The 12,502-nt window shown below is 39.4% G+C and overlaps 1 protein-coding gene across 5 annotated transcripts in view; it reads right to left on the bottom strand.

Moving 5' to 3' along the window:
- Window positions 1-466: 466 nt before the first annotated feature.
- LOC106536304 (cyclin-dependent kinase 17) overlaps window positions 467-12,502 on the bottom strand; it is a gene marked incomplete in the record, with an annotated part of 33,085 nt that continues 21,049 nt past the window's right edge. For 4 of the 5 annotated variants that reach the window (XM_014033514.1, XM_014033513.1, XM_014033515.1 and 1 more), the window contains 13 exon segments: window positions 467-2,750; window positions 5,649-5,770; window positions 7,796-7,873; window positions 7,955-8,045; window positions 8,127-8,169; window positions 8,296-8,401; window positions 8,494-8,591; window positions 9,906-10,026; window positions 10,637-10,760; window positions 10,855-10,917; window positions 10,994-11,088; window positions 11,280-11,394; window positions 11,472-11,528. In XM_014033514.1, coding sequence (XP_013888968.1) covers window positions 5,667-5,770; window positions 7,796-7,873; window positions 7,955-8,045; window positions 8,127-8,169; window positions 8,296-8,401; window positions 8,494-8,591; window positions 9,906-10,026; window positions 10,637-10,760; window positions 10,855-10,917; window positions 10,994-11,088; window positions 11,280-11,394; window positions 11,472-11,528 — 1,095 coding nt within the window. 5 annotated transcript variants of the gene reach the window in all.

Raw genomic sequence — 12,502 nt, 5'->3', positions numbered from 1 at the left:
ATATAATTTAAGTTTTAATGAACAAGACTTCACTTTGAAACAATGAAAATATTGCAGTATATATTAGCATTTGGTTATACTTTTAACAAAACAACACATTTTTAATTTATTTTTGCCTWATTTACTTTATACAAAAGACTTGTTTCGCTTTGGTGCCAACTGGATGTAGTGTTTCTCATACTTGCTTTCTGGTACACACACACACACATCTAACTACAATGACCGAGGAGTTTCTCTGTTCTGATCCTACTTTTGAGAAAGCTGAAAAAAAAAGTCAAGAAATGTTCATATGTCTTATGATAACTTATAGTTTGTCATGTCAAATTACAAGACCTTCATCATATGTGACTTTACTGGTTTATGGACTGGTTTCATGATGTTAAACAGGGAAAATAGTCATCAGTGTTGTCCAGACAWACAATTGAATCACCCATGTGTGCCCACCTTCAAAAAAACATACACAATCTATTTTCATGGCTTTTTATTGATTACAGAAATATTGCTATGACTTTTATTAAAGAAAGGCAAAACGGGGGAGAAAAACAGAATGTGAATAGCTGTATCAAACCTGTACATTGTTGTATATACAGAGTGAGGGGTCTTCTATTCTATGTACATGCTACATACTGTCACACTCTGGGAAAAGCGGTTTTCATCACAGGCAGAGACACAGTGACCGCTCGACTCTTTTCTGAATCCATCTGAGAAGTGGGAATCTAACACGAACCGGCCCACTCACAAAGATACAGTACATGTCAGCAGGTTGGTGTGTGAAACAGTTGTGTGCTTGCAGGACTGACTTTCTTTTGGTCCTCGAGACTCTGGCAGCCTGTGCGCATTTCCAACAGCACGGGTGAACAGAATGCTCAGGAACTCTCGTATGTCACAGTCCGTTTAAACCGGCTCCGGATTTTCTGCTGAAGCCGAGTCGGATTGGAAGTGGTCTGATCCGTGCCAACACACTGCACTGCCGCTTCACAGGCTCCGTGTTGGCTTTGGTTCAGCCTTCAAGTGCAAAATGTGTTGTTTGGGATAAGAATCATGTGATAAYGTCACGTCGCATGCACATTTAAAAAAAAAGGAGTTCTTCCCTTCTCTGCAGCAGCTATTTCACATACCAATTCCAAAAAAAACAAACTTGTGTTTAATACAGAAACATGCTTAAACAGAGACTGAACAGAGACACTACAGTGGATGTAAAAGGAGAATGGATGACACCGAAAGACTGACAGCTTGATGAGGAGGAAACTCTCCTTCACGTACGATTTAATCCAGCTTCGCCGAGGATTTCATCCCACGATTTCGCTCCACTGGGAGGGGATGAGCACAACGTCTGATAATCACCTCACGGCACCCGTTAAAAAAAAAGAAAGAAACAAGCAAAAAAGTCCTGAGCTCAAGGAATGTGCAACACGTCGCCGCCGACTGTCACGACTGAGAACAGCATCCTGGAATCAACATCGCCTCTGACAACTGAAGATCATATACAGATTTCAACAACAACAACAAAACAGAATAAAAAAAAAAGTAAAAAGCATATAGAGTTTGACAGGGTTATTAAAATTTATCTAATCGTGTTAAAGAGGTAAAATCAGGTGCAAAAGGTTCAACGTCAAATCAAGACAACTTCTCAGTCAAGGCAAAAGAGGAGGGAGGGGGCGTGTCTTGGGACAAGCAGGTGAGGACTTGTACACCTGTACGTCTTCAGCGTTGACCTCGAAATACTGAACAACAGCGTCATGAAGTGTAGTGTTCTTTACAGCGTAGGAAGGTTTATTTAAAGTCTGGTACTGACGCGAGGACAGCAGAGTGTTTTATTTTGAAATTCTAAAGTAGTGCAACACATCTGTCCATTTCCTACAGTTTTTTTTTTTTTTTGATTCGCCTTCATGCGTGTACGTTCTCATCCTGCTCTGCTCGAGTGACCGATGAGGTAACACAAAGACAGCCACCCTGACCTCTGCTGGGCAATAAGGTGCAAACGTTTATCTTGATAAACTCCAAATATATACACACACTCGCCATGTTCAAGTGAGCCATCAGTGATTCCGCAGGTTTAAGATAGAGATTAAGATCGATCGATAGGGAAAAATAATTAAAGTCTTGGAATAAAGGGTCAAGAGGTTGGATGAAGGTTTAGGATGGAGGTGCAATTCTTTCGGTTTGGATTCAGGCCGAGGTGTGCTGAGAGCAAGCAGACTTCTACAGCTCAGTCTATTTATGTACAGCATTAATCTGAAAAAAAAAAAAAAACTGATAAAAGGAAGAGTGACAGGGACCACCTCTGTCTCTCTTTTTGATTCGAGTTGAACGCCTTCTTCCAGTTCACTGATACAGTAAGTTCACATCCTCACACTGCCCTCTTCTGGACAGCAGTGGTAGTAGCAGCAGCAAGGAGAACCATAAAATATTCTCCCACTTTTCTTCCAGCGTCACCTTTTTTTTTTCCTTCCAATTTTATTTCGCAGGGTTGAGTTTTAGTCTTAAAATTGTGGGGTTTCATTGTCACATTTTCTGTGGATAGATGTGTGTGTTTATCGCCTCTTTTCTTTCCTCCTCAGTGAGTGTGTGACTTTTTTGTGGCAGGGTGTGTGTCGCTCCTTCAGGATTTTTTTTTATTTATTTTTTATTTTTTTAACGTGGTACGGTCGGGAAATCTAAGAAGACAGCTGCAGGTGTCGCTGTTSTCCTCGTGCCGTCGGCCCACCGGAACTAAAATAACATACTCTGCCTCCTGCTCTTCCCCTGGGCTGCAGGACAAACACAAACACAAGAGAGAAAGAAACATGTCAGAACACAAGTTTTTGTTTGATTTTGGACAAACCCAACTATGTTTCTATGTTTCACTTCACACCAGTAATAGAAAAAAATAAACAGTAGAGGGCCAAAAACACAGAAAAACACAAATTGCTGCAGCAGCACCAATTTACCCATAACTGCATTTGATAAGAGCATATATCATACTAACAAACATTACAAACGACTGAAAAACCCTTTTTTAATGTTAAAAGGAACACAACACTTTAAGCCATAACTAAATGAAACGAAATATTTTTGAGGCATTTTCACCATACGGCAGCAAACAAATTACCAAAAATCAACGCTTGAAAAATGTTTTCTAAGACATGTTGTGACTGATTAACAGAATTTTACACACACACTTATAATTCAGACTTTGTGATTGATTGTAATTGTTTTTTTTTAACTGAGAATCTACAAGTCTCTATCCTAATATGTGCCTCGCTCTAACAGTACAAACACGTTATGTTTTACATTTTACAATTGTTTACATCCTTGTTCATCATGACATCATATTCGGGGTGGGACCTGACTCTTGTGGAAAGCTGTGGGTCACGTGTTGCTTGAGGCCTTTTTAAATATTCAAGTCTGTTCTTTCTGGTTTGAACAGGGTCTTTCAGCAGTGTTTTTTTGTTTTAGTCAGGAAAAAGTCCCATTTGTTCATGTGGATGGGAGGGGTCCTAAAAATTGAACCACAACCAGTCACTAAGGGACACTTGTCTTTTGTGACCCAAAGATGGTACAACCAATGAAGTATATTGACTAGAGGTGCCATCACGTGAATTTTCATGGTCGGAGAGAGCGGCCATATTGTTCGGGGTGAGGACAAAATGGAAAGTACTGTTTGCTGGTAAAACTGGATGTTGTAAACATGACTTGTTAAATTTAGGTCATCACGTCATTGAAACTCAATTTKCTATTGATAACCATTATTTTCATTTGATAGAAATGCTTGTCRGTACATATTATCATATCAGGCAGAAATATACACACGTCTAAAATGAGTGATGTTTCTATAGGCAGAAGCTAACCTATGAAAGACTATAGATATAGATTTATATGCCATTTTACACAGAAATCTGGCCAGGATWAATTAAATTGACAGCCCACCCTTTCCAATATGGTGTTGTGTTCGTACCACAGTGGTCAATCTTCAGAAGTGTGCGTGCTGCATCTAGTCAATATACCCCATTGGCAACACCGATACACCTCTGATGTGAACTTAGAACCTGAAACTGGACCAACTAAACTGTTGTCTGGTTCACATGTTTTAAATCTCTCCTCCATGTAAACAAACACTGTGCTTTTAGTAAATTAAAAATTACACCTCAAATGATTATTTCAGGCGTTGACTTGCTTTAACTCATGTTCTTTACTGCAGTATGTTGAAGTCTAATTTTTTCCTACAATGTTTAGCTGGAATAAGTCGTTTCATGTTTTAAAAAAGCTCATGTGACACCATGATTGTGTGCAGCGGGACTTAAAACCCCGCATTGTTCATTTGCAGATCTTGGTACTACAAAGAAGTTCTTCATCAGGGCTAATCAACTGGAGGTCCACAGGCCACTTTCAGCCCGCAAATGACCAAAGTTTGGCCCGCCAATTGCTTCATTCATCTCCTAAGTCCAAACCCCCAGTTTTCTTCCTTAATTACCATAAGTTCTTTTAGTTAGACATATACATGTTTGGCATTTACAGAAATGTCAGGATCTTGGCTAGAAGCTGGTAAAAAACATTTCTATGAACACCCAAGACAGTTAAAACTCCAAGCAGTTGAAGATAAAACAATGAAAGTGAAAATTGGTTTACAATTTTGAAAAGTCAGAGATGTCAAAATTATATTTGTGTTAACTGGAAGGCATAATGTGTCATTTTTAGTTCTGATATTGTTTTATCATCACTACTTTTATTGCATAGGATTCTGTATGTTGTATTTATGATTAAATAAAAATTAAACTGTTTCAAAGGTAACAGATCTTTGTAATACTTGGTTTTTGCACATAATAATTGTAATTGCTGGATGTTTGGCCCTTTAGCTGTTGGCCTGCAGTAACTGTGGCCCCCGGAGGAATTTAATTGAATAGCCCTGCTCTACAACCTGGATCCAGCTGGCTTTAATTACCAGTGAGAAAAGGTGAGACACTTGGTCATTCATTTGTTTATATTCCAGAGTGAACAGATACTTTTGGCCATCTAATGTTGTTCACTATCATCACAGCAAAGAAAACCAACATTCAGTAGTTCTTTGACTAATACAGTTCTTTGTATTACTGCTGCTCATACTTACCAAATATCTTACCAGCAGTAAAACAGAAAAAACACTCAGATCCATGCTCATAAAAAAGCAACACTCCACACAAAACCCTCACTTACAGACTCATGAAAAGATTACATCTCTCGCTGAAGAAACCTAAACAGGACTGCACGAGAGAACAGTTAGGACTCCCTGATTACCATCTTTGGCTTTCATGATTACAGTGTTGCCCTGCTGCAAGCCCTAAAATCAGCACTAGGTAAAACCTGAAATGGTGCTTCTGAGTATTGACTGTAGCAGGATAAAGAAAAAAAATAGAAGTCTTGGCAGAAAATAAATACAGACAAAAAAACTAAACAAAAAACAGCTACAATAAAAAAAACTTAAATTTATGAATCGTGCGTTTTCAGTTCAGAGAGTGAAAAGAGGGAGGAATGTGACTTAATGCATTTTAAACATTGTGAAATGCACAGTGAAAAATAGGAACGCAACAAAGACAGGATCCCAACAGAGAAGAAGGAAAGAGCAGCCTCGTGGCTACAAAGAGAAGGAGAGCTGAACAGAAGACAGGCGGAGTGAAAGAGACAGTATTTACCAGCACGGAAGGACCCACTCAGCCAGTGGAAGTGGAGGACAGATTGTGACTCTGGGCCCTGGGATTGGCTGCTTCTCTCTGGAAGTACTGCGAGGGTGCAGAGCCTAGCTTATGGGCCATCGCTTTTTGGGGTTGGGGAGAGAGGGGGGTGGGGTGGGGTTAGGTTGGGAACGTCGAGGTGTTACAGAGGAGTTGAAGGCGGGTACACAGGGGGGATTAGAGAAAGGATTAAGAAAAAGATGAACAGAGCAGAAGAAGAGAGCGTGGACACCAAAGAGAGGAGACCGTTCATTTGAATGAGACAGAAAGACAACAACGACACCAGGAAAGAGCAACACAAACAGACAGACATTTAAAAACAGAAACGCTGAAGAAAACTGAAGCAAATGTTGGCGACAGACACAACCCTGGACACTTATTATTGTTTAATTATGTCTAAGGGCTGAAAAAAGGTTGAAAATCATAGCTGCACTTCAGGCTATTTTTTTTAAATATGGGAATTTTTTAACACGGGTGGGAAGACTACTTATTTAAAATAGTTCAAAATGATCCAATTTGATTTCTGCTGTTGTCTGACAAACTAAATGAGAAAAGATTTAATAGGAAAAATGGCAAAAACAAGGAGCCACAACTATGCTGACAGCTGTGTAAAAAGCCTGTCTGTGTTTATGAATCACTCTTAAACACAGACAGAGAACACGTGCAGTAAGTTTTAATACTGAAAGGGGAAAAAAAGCAKCATCAGATAAAGTGGGGGCTGTCATTTCCATTTATAAAAGCACCTACAAATGTCTCTGGAATGCTGCTATGTCTGGGCTTGATTTCAAGGTTTTAAGAAACAACTGGGACCAAGTAGCAAAAACAGTTCCTGAAGAAGCCACCTGTAGCCGGCTCCAAACAGCAGCCAGTTTCTACAGATGTCTAAAATCAAGTACTCAAGTTTAAAGCAGACATGACAGTATAACAGTCTGGTTAAATAAAAAAGGGAAACAAAACCAAAATTATTGGAAATATTTTTAGTTGAGAGTAAATTWAGTTAAAAGCTCAAGATTTTTGTCACAAAGCTCATTCTGAGAAAATTAAAAAAGAATTACGAAATGACTCTAATAAGACATGGATGTTTTTGTACAAATTTCGTTGCAATCTTTCTGATGGTAAACTAAATTATACAAACAACGACCTCATGGGGTGCTGCATGAAATACGAGGGGATCATTAAAGTTCAAACTACAYATTATAATATTAGTTATTGAGATATTTCAGTAAGAACTAAAGCTATTGAAAGGTAATAAATAAACTTGGGCAGTATGATGGCAWTGTGGTATACCTCGGTACTGAAATACGATGAAGCTACTTAAAAGTTATGTAGGTATATTACCGCTAACCCTCTGGAGCCTAGTTGACCAATTTAAATCCCTCTMACTGGAAAGATACACCTTCTCTAAGAATCKGTTTTGATTTGTGTCAAAAGTTGAGACTTAAAACTAAACYGCARTTTTTAAATTGTGTTGACAGGCCAAATAAAACCGAGTTATTAAACCCTTGTACTATGTACTATGGATTTTTCGTGAAAATTACGGACTTCTGAGGATCAAGATACAGGTAAACCACTGAAGGGGCCAACATGTTTATGCTACTTTTTTTTCCTAAACATGACTGTCCTATTTGATGCTCGCTGCAGTGGCAGGCAGAAAGAAAAACGGTGGTCTCGTGGGCAAAAACAGCTCAATCCCATCCCTTTTCTCCCTGCCCTGGTAACACTTTATACCGTGGTATTATCAAAAGATAATATAGCGGTATGAAAAAAGATCAGTACTATCCAACCCTAGTAATKAAACACATTTAGTGATATTTGGACTTAAATACAGTTATTACCAAAGTCTAATATAGCCTAACAATGACAGCATGCTTTGCAACATTAATATTTAGGCTGTAAACATGTAGAAACCTGAACATTATAAAAGAAAAAAAACTATGGGACATGAGCACACASTGTGATGAGACATTACATAAAGACAACAATTAAACAGAAAAGAAAAGGAAGACAAGAAACAAGTCTGGAGTACAGGACTATCCTCTGTCCTATCTAAGTCAAGGGTTCCTAAGTGTCTCTATTTTTTCCTCCCTTTTAAATTATGGAGGACTTACTGGACTCGGGGTGGAGCGAGGATCTCTTTCCTGGATCTCTCTGGAGTTGAATGCCTTTTACGGAGAAGATTGAAGCAGCTAATATAAAAACAAAACACAGAGAGCAGATCAGTTTGTGCTAAAAAAAGTGAATATTTATGTTGTAATGTTTGTACTCACTGTCAGGCARAGCTTGAACCTGCTCCCCTAGACTCTTGAAATATGCGTGTCTGAGAGCGTCCTCGGCCGATACACGCTTCTTTGCGTCAAACTGAAGACACACAGAGACAGGCTTGTGAATTATTTATCCGGTGCCCAAGAAATGCATACCTTAAACAGTAATGTACTTTACCTGTAAGAGCATTAAGAGTAAGTTCAGACCGTCGCTGTCTATCCTGTGATGGGATCAGAGATGAAGGGGGGAAAAAGTGTCACGAAACTGTACAAATGCCATTTCAAATCAAGGGTCATTATCTTTTATATCTAAAACAACACTATCACACACCCAACTCTGCCTGTACCTGGGTGCATGGTTGACGAACGGCTCAGCGTGGTAACGGGGGAAGTTGTACGTCTTAAACTCTTCGCTGGTTGTGATACCAGGCCAGGTTTCTTCTGTAGGAGTACCTGATGAAGGTAAAAAAAAGGAGTAGTTAACAGCGTTTCACGAGCAGAAAAACACAAAAGCTGGAAGGCTCCCGTTTCTACTGATGTCTCACCGAGGATGCGAAATATGAGGTGAAGTTCATCCTCTACCGTGGATCCAGGAAAGAGAGGCCTGCCTGTGATCATTTCATAAAAGATGCAGCCGACACCCCTGGAGGAGGAACAGAAAATACAGGCACAACTCAGCACATGAGCTGAAACTGGCAAAATATCAACAATGAGTAAGCGTTACACAGTTAAGTGAGCTAAAACTGTTCCATAAACTCACAACGCTACAGAAATCGGTGTCAAGAACCCAGTGTGAGCTTGTTAAGGGTCTTGAGATAATCTACAAGAACTAGGGTTGGGCAGTATTGACCATACAGCCGTATAACGTTTAGAAAATACAGCGGTATATGGGTTTGGGGTGGGTGATTAATAATTAACAGGGAAATGGCTGCTTGTGAGCAGCATATACAGTAGCTTGACATTCTACAGTCAGAGAGGGGCAGGAAAAAAACTGTTGCTCTGACGTGTTGCTGCCACTCAAGAGCAGCAGGAGAGGAGTCACAGAATGGCTTTGCCTCTTATTATATCGAAAACAAAATAAATCAAATCACAGAAAGTTTAAATCCGAATAGAGTCCCACTTTTTGTTTGACTTAAAAAATCTCCAGCTGCTTGGTCCTGAAGCTGTCTGTCACCACTTGTCAACCCATCTTTTCAGGAGCTGGAAAGTAACGTGTCTGTCACTATCTTGCTCAGAGGCTTTTATTTTTTACGCTGTTCTGAGGTAAAGAGGTGCGACAGACGGGGGGTTTCTCTGAGGTGGTCAGAACACACGTCAGTAACGTTATGGGGCATCTTCTGAAAGAGCCTAGAAGGTTTATGTCCCTGTTTTCATAGAAGCCTTGTAGAAATTTGGTGCTTCACCATATTCACCATATTTTGATACCACGGTATAACAAAATACCGTCATACTGCCCAGGAACCAAACGAAACCTACACATTATTTGTTTTCACTACAATTGTTACACAAATTAAAAACTCAAAAGTACTCTGAAATGTTCGTGTTGTCATTATGCCCATGTTTGCCAAAGCTTATTAGCAATGTTTGCAGAAAGGGGGTCAGAAAGTACAGCTTGACTTTATACAGTATACAGTGATCCTTTGCACAAATATTAAGGAAAAAAAAAATAGAGTTTCACTAAATTGTGCAATGTTTACTTTGTCAACTTCAACTGATAATAGTTGGAAAAGTTGCAAGTTCAGTGACTTTTTAAAACTACTCCCCACCACTGCAAAAAACAAATGTGAAGAAGGAGAAACAAACCTCTTCCCTGACYGTTTTGTGTCCATGAGCAAAAAGTAACTTACCCAACAATAAAGACATTCTGTGTTGTTTTTCCTAATCTTTACATCTAAATTATCAGAACAGTTCAGCTGAGTCYGACCTCTTACGATGTCGACATTTACAGATATCTCACCACATATCAATGGGCGTAGAGTACTCAGTGGAGCCCAGCAGCACATCTGGAGGTCGGTACCACAGGGTCACCACTTCATTTGAGTAGGTCTTCGTAGGAACAGACTTGGCTCGAGCTAAACCTGAAAAAACACACCACATGGAACACAAAGTTAGTTTTAGATTGCCTCTTTTTCAGTGATGTGGGGAAAAACAAGTTATTATTAATAAAATGCTGCTTTTAAGTTTTAATTTACCTTTATAAATATATATTTTAAAGACATTTTTAGAGAGATTTGCAAACTGAATATTTTATTGATTACTGAGTCAAATATGCTTTCTTACCGGATTTATGTTCAAAACGGGATTTCAAAGCTCAAATACAAAACTCACCAAAAGAGGGCAGTATTGTGTTGTAAATAAAGAATTCATTCATTTTTTTTTATATAAGGCCTAACACTAAATCATGATGAGGTAATATTTGTATGAAAGAACTGGTAAGCTCTGAACAGATGGGTCTGTTCTGGGAGGTTAGTTATTTCAAACTTAGGTACCCCGTTGGGTTTGAAGTGCAACATAACCCAAAGGAGTCACTATAAGAGTTAAGGGTCTTTGTTTTATTTTCAAACACCTTTAACKCTAAGATCTAAGATTGTTTAATATAAATCAACATTTTAACTCTTGGCACTTTAGTTTAAAAGCATTCCATACAAAACTGAGATTGTGTTTCTAGTTAGTTAAATGAGGATTTACCAAAATCTGCCAGTTTGAGCTCTCCTTTCTCATTGATGAGCAAGTTCTGGGGTTTTAGGTCTCTGTGGAGAACCTTCCTTCTGTGGCAGTAGGCTAGTCCTCTTAAAAGCTGGAACAGGAAAATCTGAAGAGGCAAAGAAAAAAAGTATTTTGTAACCCAATAACCAAAGCACGCAWGTTTTTTCTATGTTTAGAGGACGTTTTGACTTGGAAATGACCTTGACATTGTGGACACTCATGATGCTTCCACAGTCATCCATGTATTGCTTGAGGTCTTTTTCCTGATGAAGAAATGTAGACATTTCCATTATATACACTTGATTGATTCACTCACACCTTAAGATTTATGGTACGTACCAGGTATTCAAACACAAGAGTCAGGCACTTGTCAGTGTGGATGATGTCATGGAGAGTGACGATGTTTGCATGTTTCAAGTCTTTCAGTAGAGACACTTAAAGAGACAGACACATCAGACACAATCAGTCAAATCAAAACAACATTTAGGTTGCGACACAGCTCAAAGATCATCCAGCAAACTAATAGGTTGATTATCACATACAAGCTTCTTCACATACTGCACGTATTCTGGTGAGTTTTACCACCAAATCATTTGATTTAAACATGCAAACAGGAGCTGGGTACCTTCTCGGATGGCTGTGCAGGGTGCACCCTCCTCATGCTCCAGGCGTATCTCCTTCAGAGCTACTAAATTGTCTGTTAACTTGCTTCGGCCTTTAAACACTGTGGCATAGGTTCCCTGAAAACGAAACGTGAATGCATTAAAAAAATAAGAATTTAGGCAAGCATAGTATTGACCATATCGATTTTTTTTACCTCGCCTAGTTTGTCCAGTTTGATGTAGGTCTCAAGTTTCCCAAAGCCAATTTCAGACTAAAAGGGGACAGAAAACAGAGCTGAGGTTAGCTGTGATGAGCTGGGGTGGCTCAGTTGGTAGAGCTGTTGCCTCTCAGAAAGAAGGTTGCTGGATTGAATTCCGGTCTGGGACATTTATGGGTAGAGTTTGCATGTTCTCTCCGTGCATGCCTGGTTTTTCTCCGGGGTAGTCTGGTTTTCTAGCACAGACCAAAAGCACGTTAGGGTAACTGGTAACTCTAAATTGTTCCTAGATGTGTGTGAGAGCGTGAATGGTTGTTTGTCTCTATGTGTGGCCCTGTGATGGACTTGACCAGGGTGGAGCCCACCCCTAACACAGTGATTGCTGGATATGGCCACCAGTGACCCCATGACCCTGAAAGGAAGAAGCGGGTAGAAGATAATGGATAGATGAATGGATGGTTAGCTGTGATTTCGCTGGGCACTGTCACTATGCCACATTTGTTTTCAGTATCGCCTGTTTGCAGGTGAAGCAAGGAAACTATCAGGTTTATGCAAATAATATCTTGAATCCAATAATTCGTGCTGTGGTTTTCCACAATAAATTCCTACTATTTCTGACAAGTGGTCTACAGCTGCAGGAGTCAGAATTATCAAGCCTCATTTCAGCCTGGGTGTTTGTGCTCAAGTAAAAATTCTTCAGGATTTAGTGTTGAATTTCTTAACCATAAACAAATGTAAACACCTGATTATCTCTATAGGAGACTTGAAAATTCTGTTTTCTTAATACACTTACTTTTTGTGCTATATATATGTTGGCCTGGTTAGTACTTGGAAGGGAGACCACCTGGGAATACCGGGTGCCATAAAACCAATGTAGGAGTTGTGCCCACATTGGAAAAAACTAGCAAGACAAAACCTTTGACCATATTAGGTCATAGGTTCCAAAAAGGGATGCCCAAAAAAAACAAAAACACAACAACATTATATACACTCACCGGCCACTTTATTAGGTACACCTGTCCAACTGC

The sequence above is a fragment of the Austrofundulus limnaeus genome, unplaced genomic scaffold (assembly GCF_001266775.1).
Source record: "Austrofundulus limnaeus strain Quisiro unplaced genomic scaffold, Austrofundulus_limnaeus-1.0 Scaffold1761, whole genome shotgun sequence".
NCBI lineage: Eukaryota > Metazoa > Chordata > Actinopteri > Cyprinodontiformes > Rivulidae > Austrofundulus > Austrofundulus limnaeus.
This window is presented reverse-complemented; position numbering and strand designations above follow the sequence as displayed.